Consider the following 15991-nt stretch of genomic DNA (forward strand, 5'->3'; position numbering starts at 1 on the left):
TATGAAAAATCATAGTAACTACAGCAAGAAAGGGGTAATGGAGCAAAAAAATTACGATATTACTTATTAAATGTGGAGTAAAAGTATTAAAACAATTAAACTAAATAAAAGAACTCAAATAAAATACAAGTACCTCAAAACTGTATTCACATGAGTACATTTATTTAGTTACATTCAACTGCTTCATTACACTTGCCATTAAAATTTCAGTGGACAGCCTCCAGGCAAAGGGCTTTAGTGGTATTATTTGATGGTAGTATTTGATGAATAAATAAGTTTAAAACAATGTATCACAACACAGACTTTTGGTTTAACATCGTGTTGTAGAACATTTTAACTCCAATACATTATTACTTTCAAACAATACACTTTCAAAGTATGTTAACCATATGGAATTCAAATTGAAAGACAGGGATTTATCTCATGTTTTCAAGTTCTCATTACGTTGCATTACAGTGTGAATCATAGATCATGCGCCAGGCGTAACTCTTTTCTTTTGTTGTTATTTGCAGGTGACAGACAGGCTACATTCTAAACTTCGGACTGCGTTAACGCTGACAGGAAATTATACACTCTTTTCACAACAACAGCCCAATTTACGCAGACATTTGCGTAACAGCACATGTGCCTGATGATTCACATCTTTCAGTTATAAAAACAGGTGCTTTTTAAAATCCAGTGTATCCTGTATTGCAGGTTCTTCATGGGTTTTTCCTTTGTGACCTACGCACTGTGGCCTGATGTCTCAGAGCAGAAGGAACTTATTTTACTGGCATAAGCTACACATCAGCACAGAAGCAGGACATAACCAAGAGAAATACAAATGTTGCAATTGCTGGGAGTAAGTAAAAACCTCTTTATACATTATCTTAATTTCTTCATGTCAACTAATTCAATGTTTTGTCCAATGAGGACTGTGATCTATGTAATATTGAACGATGTTTTCTTTTAACATGCTCAGACCGTTCTTGGCCTTCTCTTCATCATAATGTGCTTTTCAAAAGGACTCAAAGAGGTGAGTAAACCTTTACAGTGTTTCTCTTCTGCATGGTTTTCAGTTTTACAATATAATTTGAATACAGAATTAGACATAAATCAACCTTTAAAAGACAGAGACAAACAACAACTGCACCTCAGCTGTTAGAGGAAGTGACCAGTGCAAGGAAGTAGGAAATAAGGTATGATTCTCTGGAATAATTATTTTATTTTATTTTTACAGGGAATTAAACCTCAAAAAATACAACTCACTGAATCACTTGCCAACAACAAGAAAGTACGTAACTATCCAAAGTTAAATGCTGTAATTATTTATGATGATTCAGATGAAATATTTAACATTCATCTCTTTGACAGAAGGATCTGACTGAAGAAGATTTGCATTTATTGGCCAGGATCCTTTCAGTTGGATTGGTGGATGCAGATCCAAACTATCTCCATCATCTTAAAGGCTTCAGAGACTTGCGTGTTCCCTGATTTCCTTTAAAAAAACAAAAACAAGGCCACTTAAAGAAATTAATGGACAGCACACCGCTGTTCCTGGATTTATCCATGGATTTGTGATGGCACCAAATCAAGGCTTCTCAGCATTGTGTTTTGGATTACCACACATCAAGTTATTCCTGCAGCCCCTCCAGATGTTCCATGATTAATGGGAAAATATGCACTTTATTCAGATCAAACATGACATTCCTAATGCATACGGCATGACCTCCCCTTTGAGTAGATGGGAACTCAATGATGCTTAATATGGATGTGATCATGTTGCTGTATCCTGACTGCTTCCTTTATTGCCTAACTGTATAATTTGTGGAAAACAGCTTCTGATATATTGCCACTTTTGATTTCATGATGAAAATATAGAAACAGGAGGAATGATTGTGCGGTTGCTTTCAGTGGTAGGCTACTTGCTTTATTATGTGTGCTTTGATGTTTAAATTGCATTATTCAAGTCATCGTGCGATGTTAAATACCGCTTTGTTGGGCTGTAAAACTAATCTCTAACAGGAATATCTGAGGTACAAGTGTAACACAATGTAGCTGTTGTATACAGCACAGATTAACTCCTTTATAGTGAGACTATGTCAAATTTTGCTTAACATCAGATGTGGCTAAAATTGATAGTAATGGAATAATGCTAGCTAGATTTGAGCTAAATTTAAATTTAGCTTAAGTGCTGACCACAAGCGAAGAACAATCATATATTCAGCAAAGTGACTCGGTAATGTGCGTTATACAGCAATATTTACTTCAGCTTCGCTAACATTAGCCGCCATAAGCTACCGGTCCTAGCAGAACAACAAAGGCTATAGAAGCAAAACCCCCGAGTAAGAGGAAAGAATGTGTTTCAAGTATTTTCATCAAAATATAAGAAGTACCAACAGTAAATGCACTAATTCTGCACAGCAGCCCCTTTCAGAATAGTATATATTATATTATTGAAATATAATTATTGATATATTAATGTGTTCAACACTTTGATGTTGCAGCTTGTAAAGGAGGAGTACTTAAAAGGCACCAATCAAGTTTTATCTTAACCTATAATAATACATGTTTGTTGATTATATTTAGCATTATTAATCTGAATCTTCAAAGTCATTTAAGTTATCAGATAAATGTAGTGGAGTAAAAAGTACAATTTTCCCTGTGAGATGTAGTGGAGTCAAAGTAGCAGGAAATGGAAATACTCAAGCAAAGTACAAGTACCTCAAAATTGTACTTAAGTACAGTACTTGAGTAAATGTACTTAATTACTGTCCACTACCGGTCATGTCTTTACCTAAAGTAAAGGAGACAAAAGAGAGAGATTAGACACAAATGAACACGTAGTCCTATGCTTGTGTCCAGTAGTAAACGTAATGTGTCTTACTCCAGATATGGCTGTTGAGCTTGTCTCCTAGCACATAGAGAAAAGCCACCACCGACATGTTAAAAAAGAAGAAGCCCACCAGACCGACAGTGCTGAAGTGCGCAAGAAGGGGATACACCCAAATCCCAATTGACAGGTACACCCATATAATCCTGCAGAACATGTTTAGAGAGAGAGAGAGAGAGAGAGAGAGAGAGAGAGAGAGAGAGAGAGAGAGAGAGAGAGAGAGAGAGAGAGAGAGAGAGAGAGAGAGAGAGAAACAGTATCACTGTATCTGTCAGAACATCTTGCATGGTCTTGTCTCAAATAACTATCTTTCTTGTAAAAATATTCACTGGCACATAGCTTCCACCCATTGACACTGAGGACATTGATTGTAAGATTGTAACATCAAAACACTCAGCATAATAAAGAATCTCATCCACAGCATGTATTCATGGTTTGTACCAGCAGATACGAGGGTCTTTAAGCAGCATTACAGTTTGTGAGCCAATATTTGAAGGTTCATTGGAAGGTTTTACATCTCAAGCTGCTCCACTCCCCCAAACCCTGCTGCACCGGACTAGTCTAGACTAGTAAGAGTAAGAACATAGACACATTTAGACGATGCTGTGCTTTTAGCTACATTAAGATATATGAAAAGGATTCAGTCTGCTTCAAATGAAAGTTCTTTAATTAAGAATGATTGTATTGTTTCAAAATGCAGTGATTATTATATGCTAACTTTATGCTTATTAAAAAAATCATAAATCATGCTTCTGCTGTAACACTTACCAACATAAGTAAGCCACGCCCACACCTCCTAATGCTCCAAGTGCATGTTTGGTCCGTGGGTAGATGTGAGGCTGAACAAGCAGTTCTCCAAGTAAAACAGGAAGGACAAATGTGTGCTGAGAAAACAGTGTGGGGATGAATACAATACATATTTTGAGTAATGGTTTATTCATAGATTTTTTAAGTCTTCGCTGTGATGTGCACAAAAGCTACAAGGTAGTTGTTGGCAATGAGAATCTTAAGCTCCTCCAACAATGCAACATACAGTACACTTAAGACATAAAAAAGAATTGAAATAGTGCAATTTAATAGTGCAAGAGACGTAAAAGAAGTAAAATGCAGGAATAAGTCAAATATATACATATAAAATAGAATAAGATCAAATTGAATATAACATTTAAAATACTGTACAGTGGACTGAAATACCCTATATTGTAATAATACATAAATATGTGTAATAAACAGATGTTTGTTCGACAAACATATGTACAGTAACTAGTGAAACTACACAGAGCTTTGGAGTTCAACATGACATGACTGGAGAATCAGGATTATTTAAATCTTTGCACACTGTTGTTGATAATGCAGATTTACGCACCATAGCATGGTTTATCCAGGGGGGGAAGAAGGTGTCAATAGAAGCTGGGTAGACTAATTCTCTGTCATAGGCAAAGATCGTCCAGAAAAGTAGAACGACAAACTAAAAGAAATGCATTGAACATGGAGTTAATGTGTAGCACAATTCTTGTTTTATGATAAACAATGTAGGATTTTCAAAGGATGTGTTTCTCACCATGCCCACAGGGAAAGCAAAGACAGAGAAGAGAAGGTCTTTACATCTGTTCAGAGTGCTCTCTGACTTCCTCCCAGCTTGTAGATCATTCAGTGCAGCCAGTCCAAAATATGACATTTGTAATAACTGAAATATTGCAAGCAAAACTATTGTTTTCATTTCTTTTCTCCAAATGTTTCAAATTATTATTGTACTATTATTATTGTACTCACCAGATTTAAAAAAGTAAGGTACTTCCAAGGTCCTCCATACACAAAGATTCCTGGTGGTAACTTCTCTCCATCCTTAGCCGTGAGACTCTTCACAACAAAGGCATACCAGCCGAGTGCTGCGATGTGGTACACCCTCCTCAGAGTTAGGGTCATTCTAATAAATGCTTATACTGACCTCTAATAAAAAATGATTAAACACTGCCAAAAAACTTCTTTTCAAAGTGTGAGTTTTCCCTTCAAACTTGACGTACCTTGAGCAGCGAAGGTTCTTTAAAGATTAGTGTAATTCAGCACAAGCTTATCAAGACGTTTGCAAGCAGCCGAGACAAGAGGTCCACTGTTTCTTATGTTGCATAGGAGTCCTTCTTTCATAACCAATGTGAGCATGTGACTGCGTCCAATTTCATTTACAGGGAGAACTTTAAGGGCTGCATCGTGTTTTGTAAGAGAAGCTTTGCCAAGTTAAGTAAGTAAATCAGTTCAAGTTAAAAGAGTGAATCAGTATCATTCGACAACATTGACACTTGAACTGATATTTACAGGATAAACTGGCAAACGTTCGGGAAACTTTAGCATCTACTGGAGACCCAGAGTTGATTCTGTGTTGTAATAACGTACAATAACAATAACATCAGGTGTGCTGTTTAGTAGTTGACCTCTGATCATAGATCATCTTAGATAATAAGGTAGATATATCGTATCTATTGATTGATCAAATAAAAAACATATAGATACCATTTTGCAATCATAGGTTCAAGAAGGGCAGGATTGATAAACCTGGTTTGGATTTCATGTTCTGGCGAGTATGAACGTGTTCAGGGATTTGCATGGTGGTAGTAATGGATCATCTTGTCCTGAGGGTGGTGCTAGAGGGAAGGTCGTTGGAGTGAGACATACATGAGATTAATGGTTGCTTTGTGTAGGAGTGGAAATCAGAGTAAGTCATGCTTTGATACCACCATGACATGTTATTTAAGATGTTATGATACAGATGATTGTACATCTAGTAGACTGCAATCAACTACGACACCTCATCTGTATGTAATGTGTGACGGGGCAAAACAATACAATATTATATAAAATACAAGTTGGTTACATTAGCAGTTTCATCTCAATAAGATAAGAAGACATGTTCATTAATCCATATTGGACAACTGACTTTCAATTATGTCATCAATTTAAAAAACAAGTAAAAGGTCATTCCTGTCTTATTGCTGCAGATGTTTCAGACCTGATTTCTCGCATACTGTCAGAACAGAAGTTCCATATTTCTAAAGATGGATTAAAAAAACAATAGGTCTTTTTTACAGAAGACATTTTGGCAAGTCCCAGTAGGATAAGCAGAGGAGTGAATAATAAACATGATTTTTTTAAATACATAATACAATACAATACAAATAAAACCATTTTGCTCAATTTTCTTTTGTTTAACTTCTCTCAGCAAGTTTCAGGCTCACAGAAGCTAGTAAAACACATTTGAACAAGATTTTATTTACAAATGGCAAACGTTGCTGAAGACAGGATTTATAAATCCATCATTTCAGATGTAAAGTCTTTGCAATTTCAATATATCTTGTTTCAGTGTACATGAAAAGTTTTTATTGAAAAAAGAACATTCTCAGAGACAATGTAAGGGTTGGTTCAAGAAAAGTACAAAAAATAACCCAGAGTCCCTTAGCCCTAGTGGAATCTTGCCATGCTGGTAGCTTTGAATTTAAATGGCCAACAATTACATTTAAGCATTTAAAAAGCAACAAATTATTTTCTTGTGTTTGTTCGTCACAAACCATCAAAACAAAAATCATTTGGATGATTCAGGTCATTTAGGTGAACTCACCATTTATGGCAACAAGGTGCAACTTGGAAGATTGATATTTACCTTAATGACTCCTACTTGATAATGTTGGATAGTAAATAATGTATACACGGTATGATGTGCAATGATGTACACATTCATATTGTAGGCACATCATGTTTAAGATGCAATTCTGTTTCAATCTCAGGTTTGTTCATAATTTTTCAATTCCATGTTTGATTCAGATTACAAACACTAAAGCTAAAATGTATTTACACCAGAACAGCAACAGTCGTGCATGGATATGAATTTATATATTCACTTGTTTCAAAAACACATGCAATAATCAGAATCTTTGTTTAACATGGTTGTGAAATAGTACAATATCAACTACAGTATATTACAGTTTTACAAACTCTGACTACTTAAGATGATCTATTACACTTTTACATCACATGTTTTCTTAAAACCAGCTAACATCTATAGCTGTCAGTGCTGAAAAGCAAGGACAGATGTCATAACAGAAACATCCTGTTGCAAACATTGCACTTTACCCATGCAGTCAGTAAAACATATCATTCATCATCATCAGATCACACACACATGTAGTCTCAGGAAGAAGCCCTCTGTTGGTCATGGCACATATAATTGGAACATCCAGTTTGTAGTTGGTCCCCTGCCTCTTCGTATAATGTGCCTCGTTTGCAGAGAATGTCGACATGTCTTTGGTTAGAAAATGTCTTAGTCATCATTTCAGCTTTTAATCGTCTTTGCTTTCTTTCTAAACGCATTGTATGTGCTGTTTATTCTCTCAAATGTCTTTGGATCCCATTTAAGGTGCCATCTGTGAAAATAATGGAGACAGAAAATGACAGGGGCAACACAACACACATTTAAATGGGCAATAGTGGTGGTGATGGTGTTAACTTTATTTATAACTCAAATCGGCTGTAAACTTTCCTCTCCTTCCTCATATGCTGAATCTTCTCCAACAGCTTGTCACGCTCCTGATGTGTCTTAGGTTGCCCTCTGCTAAGAGACCTCATCCCTATTTCTTTCTCCCTTTTGGCATTTTTGTCAGCCTCGTCTTCTTTCTCGTCATCGGTCACAGGAGACTCTTTGGCAGCCTCGTTTCTGCTTTGGCTATTAGCAGAAATCTGCTCTAGAAGCAGCTTTGTATCGTCTCTGAGGTTGCTGCTCGAGAGCACGTTGGCTGTTGATGTTTGGTAGCGGGACTGGCCTGATTTTGGCTGCTTGGACTGTGGTGACGGAGGAACGACTTCATCTGATGTGATCTCTGGCGGTTCGGAGCAGTTATTTTGTTTTACTTTTTCATTTTCTTTCTCATCGCAAACCGTCTCCTGTGAAGTGGTTTTATTAACCTTATTTGCGGCCTCGGTATCATCAGTTTCTTTCTTAACAGGGTCAGGCATGTCAGGCTCCTTGCTTACTCCATTCTGACTGTCCACATTACTGTCTTCAGCATGTACAGGTGGCTCTGTAGGATGGCTTTCCAGATCAGACACATTAGGTAGACATGACTCAGGCAATGAAGGACTAAGGCTAGGAAGTGTGCTATCAGCTTTGACATCCTTTGATGATACAATGTCTTCAGATTCCTCTCCAACACCCTTTGCTAATGTTTTTTCAGCCTCGGGGGACAAAACTGACCCAACGGACTCCATTAGAGGAGAAGAACATGATACTCTTTCAGGAGGAGTGGGAGTGACAGATCCTGTGAGGTTAAGTTCGGAGGGAGGGGAAGCTTCTCTCTCTGACTGGGAAGCATTAGGAGTAAAGTGTGGGTGGACAGGAGAGCTTGTTTCTGCTGGAGAATGCTTGGGTTGAGGTTCTGCTGGGGAGGGGGTAGCAGTAATAGTCTGATTTTGAGCCAATTTGGATTTACTTTCCAGATCAGACACATTAGGTAAACATGATTCAAGCAATGAAGGGCTGAGGCTAGGAGGTGTGCTATCAGCTTTGAAATCCTTTGATGATCCAAGAACCTCAGATTCCTTTCCAACACCTTTAGGAACAGAATTGTTTTCTGATTCAGGAACATCTTTTTCTGAAGGTGTAGGAGCACAAGATTCTTCAGAGTCTGTCTTTGTGTGGGACTGTAATGAGGACGTGTTTGGCTCTGAACCAGCAGCACGTGTGTCATGAGAAGTATCAGATTCCAAATGTGTAGAATCGACTACTGATAGGGTTTTGGATGACATCAATGGGGAGGGTTCTGGTGGAGGGGGGCTGACAGATTCCTGTGCATTTGGGGACAATATGCTGGAAGTTAGAGTTGAGCTCAAGTCTTCTGGGGTAACACTAGAAGGTATGGATTCTGCTGAAGTGGAAAGAAGAGCACAGCTAGTGGGTAAAGGACATGGACTGATATGTGAACCAGAATCTGCCAGAATATGATCAGAGGAAGAGCTTTGGCCCGATGGGTTAGAAGAGACGCTTGTTTCAAACTGAACTGATTCCGGATTTGTGATGTTAGAATCCAATGCAGCTAATTCAGAAGATGGTGGCACCTTCACCGAACTGGGAGTGAGGGAACTAGACTCCTTTGAGGCCGAATGAAGACATGGGCTTTCACTTTATCAGTACCTTGTGCAAGGGAAGGAACAATAGCAGGAGTAGCATTTGTTGGTGTAGGTGGATGACTGCGGCTACTTGTCTTTACATCAGGATTTGACAGCTTTGGCTCTTCTGGTGGTTTGCTCAGAGGTGCTGCTGTTTCTGCAGAAACAGGCAGAGTTGCCACTGATTGGCTGTTCTTTAGCTCTATCTTCTCTGAATCAGTTGAAGCTCCGGCTTGTTCTTGTTTACAGCTTTTAGAGGCATCTAGTGCTTCTGTGGATACTGTTTTCCCTGCATCCTCTGCAGTTGCATTTTTTTTCAATAAACCCTTAGACGTTGAAGCATCAGCCATCTTTTCTGATGTTTCTTTTGGAACAGGCTCCTCCTTTTTAACAGTAGTATTGTTTTTTAATTCAGCCTTTCCTTTGCTCTTTTCAGCTTCTGCAGCCTTAGCGGCTTTGCGTTTTGCTGCCAATTCTTTGAAAAAAACGAACCTCTGATCAGGATCACACATATCTACACTGAATGGAGTGGTGAGAAAAGATTTGGTTGGCATTCCTGCTAGATCAGTTTTGGGCAACTCAACTTCAGAAGCCTTGGATCGGGACATTGATGGTGAAGAATCTGCCTGCTTTATATCTGGCGGTTTTTGTACCTCTGAAAGATCCTTTGAATTTTCATCCTTTGGTGAATCTTTATCATCTGGTTTGGATGGGTCTGTGGCAGCATTATCAAAGGTGGCTGACTTCATGTAACGACTCCATTCAAAAGGTTCTCTTGCAGTAGACCTCCTTTGTCCCAAAACCTGAGAAACATAAGGTAGTTTTGTTGGTTCTGCCTCATTTTTGTCACCTTTCTCATCCTGTTGGCCTGGAGCAGTTTTGGTATCTTGAGAAGTATGCTGCTTGTCCAGAGAGCTGAATATCAGAGAGGATCTTAACCTAGAGCTCCTTGGTATTGCTGCATTGTGTTTCCTGCGGAACGACTCCTCCCTTTGAAGACCAGAGGTTTTTGGTTCTTTTTGACCTGCCTCCTCTATCTTCTCCACTTCCGTTGTGGATGATGATTCTGAAGGTGTTGGTGTTGTTTTTTCTTCTGTTGCTACTGCAGTATGTTCATCAGGCAATTTCTTTGGATGTTCTCGTGCAGTGACATAACTTGGCATCTGACTTGCCCTGGGTATTGCAGGAATCCTAAATTCTCTGGCATTAGGGATTTTAGGAACTAATAAATCTATGCCTGGTGTTTGCTGTATGGGGTTAGAGGGCTCTTCAAAAGGATCCTGTGCATTAGGTGGTGCCGATGGCAGGCCTTCCTCTCCTGGATCATCATATGCACTGAGGTATGAACTAATCCTCCAGTTTCTTAGCCCCCGTTTCACTGAAGGATCCTTGCGGTCAGGGTTAGGTTTCTGGAAAGACTGCTTCTGATCAGTGGGGGCGGGAGAAGTTTGATAGGCAGGTAACTGGCCTAAACTCGATCTTCTAGGGTGAGATGAACCAAACGGTAAATCTGCTGCGGGTAGTAATTTCTCTGAGCCCTGGTCAAAGTCTTCATTTCTGGTAGATGATAAATAGTTGAGCACAGGGTCAAAGTTAACAGATGGTTCCATCTCTTGTGTTAAACCAGGTTCAGAATACTGATCTGCTGAATAAAAGTCTTGGTTCCAGAACTTGTCATAGCCACTGTTATCTGCGTCTCTTCCTGGTCCTGGTCCAGGCTGCTGCCCCCTGTGGAACTGCCTTCCCTGGTTCTCAGGCTCTGGCATACCCTGTTGCGGCAGGAATGGGTAAGAGAATCTACCATGAGCGCCTTCATCATAACTGTGACGTTTGAAGGAGGGGTCCTGATCAAAAGATGGATCCATGCGAGATTGCTGGGGTGTAAATCTACTGTGCATATCTGCAGGGCCGTGCAAGGATTCCTGCTTTTTAAGGGCCATCATTCTCCAATCCATATCCATGCGTTTATCATAGGAATGTCTCGGCCCTTCCTCTGGATGAGCAGTGTCCAGTGACTGAAATTTATTTGGCTCTCTATACATTGTTCTTTCACTTGGATATGGCCTCTTTTGTAAAATGCTTAACTCCTCCATTGGAGTGAAATCTTCAATCATCAGTGGTTTGGACTGAGCAAACAGAATCCGAAACTCTTCATCAAAGGTCGATACAAGCTGTCCAAGAAAAAGGTGTGCCATACAGCGGTGGAGCTTCTCATAAGACCACATGAAGCTGGATAGAGACATGACAATAAGTAGGATTAATAGAAGCCCTGAGAAGAAGTATGTTCATGGAATACACATTTTAAGCAAACAGATACAAACTGAATATATTCAGAAAAACATAAATGAATAATAATAATAATAATAATACATTAGTATTTAATTAGTATTAGTATAGCGCTTTTCTAGAAACTCAAAGACGCTTGACAGAGTGAGTGATACAAAAATGAATCACTCAAATCCTTGTGTGGTATGTAAGTGTAGAGGTATGGCTCTTCGTGGCAGTTTTAGATGTGTTCACCTGTAGTTTCCACTCAGCACAGCCCTGCAGTCTGTCAACAAGAAGCGATCCATCATCTGACCTTTGAAGGAATTTCCTGAGCGGCAGTGGTACGTGTTGCCAGAAACTGTTCTCACACGTAAAAGCTGCAATACACACGTCACACAAAAATGTATATTGTGCAGAAGTAGTACATACAGTGGTGTAAATGTTTTAATTGCAATCCAAGCTAGGTGACAGCATTGCATTAGCACAGGGGTGGGGAACCTTTTTCCTATATTACTTTTATTTTAGTGATTTGATTGGTTTAGAAATATTTAGTGGTTGAGAAATATTCAAGTAATTTAATGATGTAAAGAGGTTTAAAATAACATTAATCAACTTGAAATATATCTATTATTCTAACCCTTATTATTTGCATCTGTATTTATTGATATTCTGATTGTAAATTCATTATTTAATAATCCAGAATACGATTGGGATGTCTTTTGAGCACAGGTACAGGTGAGTTGGTGAATAGGGATATGATATGAACTAAAATAAAGCATAGAGAACAACATTTTAAGAGGTTAGGGTTAAGGCTGTTACTAGAGATTATTTTCAGATTATATTTTTAGAATTAAAATAATTTCATTATTTGTGGCCTATTACTCAAGTATCATCTAATGACCAGATATGCTAAACCAGAAGTGCAGAACCTTTTTCATGTCAAGGGCCATTTTTTTTTTTACAACATCCTTCGAGGGCCATACTAATTATTGAACTCTGCAATTTCTTTTTAAGACACAGCCCATTAATTTAACTTTTCTTTTATGCTGTGCAAAAAAGCAACTTTTTTATCCATGTATCTTTCTGTTTTATCAGAAATCAACTATCCTTTATTAGTCCCACAACGGGGAAATGTATCTTGTCACAGCAAAAGAACATATGAAGTAAAAAGGCAGTACACAATAATTAAATAGAATAAAAAATAATATAAGTGATATTGCACATGGCAGTGATAATTGCACAGCAGTGGTGGAATAGTCTGTTCTTGGTGTGGTGGTCTACCGATCTATCTTTCCATGTTTGTATGTTACGCTCTGCAGAGAGCTGTTTGTTGGGCCAAACCCCGCCGAAGAGCGCTAACTTTATCCAAACGCACTCGTCCTTTCAGCTCGTGCAGTTAGATTTTTTTGCATGTGTTTATGAATGACCTCGCGGGCCGGAACAAATGGTCTCGCGGGCCGTATAACATTCAGTTAGAAGGGCACCAGCCATGTGATGTGTGGAAATAAAAGGCTGATAAGTTTTCTTTGTTTGTATGATGGAGTCCCTCTAGCAACAGCTGTGGTGCACCTACTGTACTTCTGCTTTTCTTCATAAGTTCTGTTAACATGGACGGAGCAAGACCGTTAAAGAATAAGTGACAGTCCTGGTGATAGTCTATGTTTTTGCCAAATAAACCTATGACTCAGTACTTTGTGACTTCCCTACCGTCTGTGGCTCTCAGCCCCAAGCCCATGTTTTCCTAATTGAAGATACATGTTTAAAAATCTTTTTTCAGCTGCGGACTAATACACATTTGGTGCTCCAGTGAGTATTTACAGCAGCAGGACAGTGACTCAAAGAAAACTACAGCACCCATGTTCATCGGATAAAGGAGAATAGGAGACCCAGTGCAACATCAATAATATAGTTTCAATAGTTTTTTCCGTTCCATGGCAGAGAGGAATAAGCTATATCAACCTTTAGATACACAGGCAGTACTTCTTTATAAGATCAATTCATTGTTGGTTGAGATCTTTTTATTGGGTTTGTTGACAGTAAGAAAAACTTATCCTTTAAGTATTTAAAAACCTACTATAACATTGCAGCAGCATGTTTCATGTTTTTCAGCCTCTCTAGTCAAAGGGAGATGAATATTTGTAGTAAAGTGGTTAGTTAAACGTTACTGCATTCATAACTTTCTTTACTTTTTCTTTTCGAGAAAGAGAAAATTCTAAATATTTAAACTTATTTACTATCTCATTTACTACTACTACTACTACTACTACTACTACTACTACTACTACTACTTCTACTACTGCTACAACTACTACTACTACTACTACTACTACTACTACTACTACTACTACTACTACTACTACTACTACTTCTACTACTGCTACAACTACTACTACTACTACTACTACTACTACTACTTCTACTACTGCTGCTGCTGCTACTACTACTACTACTACTATTACTACTTCTACTACTGCTACTACTACTACTACTACTACTACTACTACTACTACTACTACTACTACTACTTCTACTACTGCTACAACTACTACTACTACTACTACTACTACTACTACTTCTACTACTGCTGCTGCTGCTACTACTACTACTACTACTACTTCTACTACTACTACTACTACTTCTACTACTGCTACAACTACTACTACTACTTCTACTACTTCTACTACTACTACTACTTCTACTACTACTACTACTACTACTTCTACTACTTCTACTACTACTACTTCTACTACTACTTCTACTACTACTACTACTACTTCTACTACTACTACTACTACTACTTCTACTACTACTACTACTACTACTTCTACTACTACTTCTACTACTACTACTACTACTACTACTACTACTACTACTACTACTACTACTACTACTACTACTACTACTTCTACTACTACTACTACTTCTACTACTACTACTACTACTACTACTACTACTACTACTACTACTACTACTACTACTACTACTACTTCAGGTTCAGACCTTTTTAAAACCTTTAAAAACTAAGTATTTGGAATGGAATTTAAATGTGTAAGCAGCCTTTTCTGTTTTGTTATTTAAATAGATTTCTTCAGGAAAATGTACTCACTTGAATGCTCTGTAGATTGACTCTGCAGTTGGACACCATGTTGACGAAGTGATGTGCATTCTGCTTGTCTAGAATGACGTAGACGGCAACATTCCTCGTGGTAGCATCGAGAATATCCGCAAACAGGTCAACATCAGTAAACATGTCCATCACTATAGCAATCACCTGAGGAGGTAAAAGCAATAAACAAACACATTGAAAATCACACTGTCAGGAGAATGGCACTTCAAAGATCAGTTTAGCATGAAGTCTCGTAGAAAGAGAAAGATCTACCTGCCGAGCATTCTTGATAAGTCGTCGGGCCTGCTCCTTGATACTCGGCATGTCAGGCTCAGGGGGGTTGACCAGAGTGGTGACCTCTGTGGGCCCAATGAAGTGGTGCAGCTGAGGCCAGCCCAGGTCCAAACCAGGGGCGTCCAGGTCAGAGTGAATTGGCCAGTAAGTGTCCGAGGAGCCATCTCCTCCAGCCTCTGGAAAATATTGTTCGGGGTTGTTGCTCTGCTGAGGGACCTGAACAGAGCCCTGAATATACTCAATCTCAGGTGAGGACAGGAAGTCCACCACATCTGATTTTCGGAGGAACTGATAGTATCCCTCCAAGTCCTCCTCAATCAGTGCGTCAATAGCCAAGCGGTACTCTTCCCGATAGTGAGGGGGCAGGTAGTTGGGGTCCAGGGGATTATCCCCAACCGAGGAACACTGAGAGCGACGTGCCATACTGTAGTCTGAAGACAGGGCGAGGGCAAAAGGAGTCATGTGATGAATTTACTGTATGAATAATTTTCACGCCACACATCGGTTTCAGTTTCACCAGATATGAAAACAAGAATAGCAGATAGATCGTTCTGAACAAATAATTTGTTTATGTCTAATATGATAGTCAATTGAATACCTTAAGGTGTTAGACAGTTTGCCTGGTAAAAAGACATCAACTTGGGCTCTGGGAACTTGTTTGGAAGATTTTTTTGGACCAAACAAGTGCTAGAGAAATTAATTATTAGCTTAAATAAATGATAATCTTTTATTGACTGAAGAGATGATCACATCCTGTTGACATTTTCCATATGAATAATTACTGTAGTTTTTGTTTTACATGTCAGATTTAGAGCAAAAATAGTGGTTCATTGGATTAAGCATCGTGGGATTTTACATGAATTTGCCATGATCTTATTAATATCATGTTTATTCTAACCATGCCACTATATATAGCTAATTTTACCCTGATATACAAGGGTTCAACTCCTTACAAGGGGTTCCTCTCAGTTGTAATAACTCCAGCAGTGACAGCACAATGAATGAGGGAAGAAGAATCTAACCACAGGATAGATGGCTTATGGGTGTGGCTTCTCCCTCCGGCCAAAAGCTCAATTCTCCATTTGCAAGTTCATGTAAAGCCACTTATATGACAAGAGCCGAGAGGAAACGACACAGTCCAAACAAAACAACACAAAAAAGCACGACTGACACAACGAAGTTAAGATAATAAATGAGGCTACACATTAAAAGGCTGTTGTTTAAGGTTTGAAAGTCCAATGCAGAATTTATCGACAAACGTTTTTTTCCACAGAGACCGATGACATATCAGAAAACTTCCA

At 38.7% G+C, this 15991-nt stretch overlaps 2 protein-coding genes across 2 annotated transcripts; both read right to left on the reverse strand.

The window, feature by feature from the left end:
- Positions 1 to 1121: 1121 nt before the first annotated feature.
- LOC115020245 (androgen-dependent TFPI-regulating protein) lies at positions 1122 to 4798 on the reverse strand. Its single transcript, XM_029450198.1, has 7 exons — positions 4646 to 4798; positions 4434 to 4559; positions 4239 to 4340; positions 3641 to 3756; positions 2867 to 3018; positions 2704 to 2776; positions 1122 to 1477 (listed from the first exon to the last, which is right to left on the reverse strand). Exons 1-6 carry the CDS (start codon positions 4796 to 4798, stop codon positions 2748 to 2750), a joined length of 678 nt encoding a protein of 225 aa, XP_029306058.1. The 3' UTR covers positions 1122 to 1477; positions 2704 to 2747.
- A 1318-nt stretch (positions 4799 to 6116) lies between these two features.
- On the reverse strand, positions 6117 to 15225 carry fam83ha (family with sequence similarity 83 member Ha). Its single transcript, XM_029450106.1, is given in 5 exon segments — positions 6117 to 9031; positions 9034 to 11251; positions 11543 to 11667; positions 14397 to 14561; positions 14670 to 15225. Coding segments are annotated over 5 exon segments (4650 nt in total). The 5' UTR covers positions 15153 to 15225; the 3' UTR covers positions 6117 to 7372.
- Between the last annotated feature and the right edge of the window lie 766 nt (positions 15226 to 15991).

The sequence above is a fragment of the Cottoperca gobio genome, chromosome 15, assembly GCF_900634415.1.
Source record: "Cottoperca gobio chromosome 15, fCotGob3.1, whole genome shotgun sequence".
NCBI lineage: Eukaryota > Metazoa > Chordata > Actinopteri > Perciformes > Bovichtidae > Cottoperca > Cottoperca gobio.

Coding starts and splice junctions, on each gene's coding strand:
- LOC115020245 (XM_029450198.1), bottom strand. CDS start 4,798: ATGACCCTAACTCTGAGGAGGGTGTACCACATCGCAGCACTCGGCTGG. Junction 3,019..3,640: donor GGCGTGGCTTACTTATGTTG/GTAAGTGTTACA, acceptor CATGTTCTGCAG/GATTATATGGGTGTACCTGT. Junction 2,777..2,866: donor GCTCAACAGCCATATCTGGA/GTAAGACACATT, acceptor CCTTTACTTTAG/GTAAAGACATGACCGGTAGT.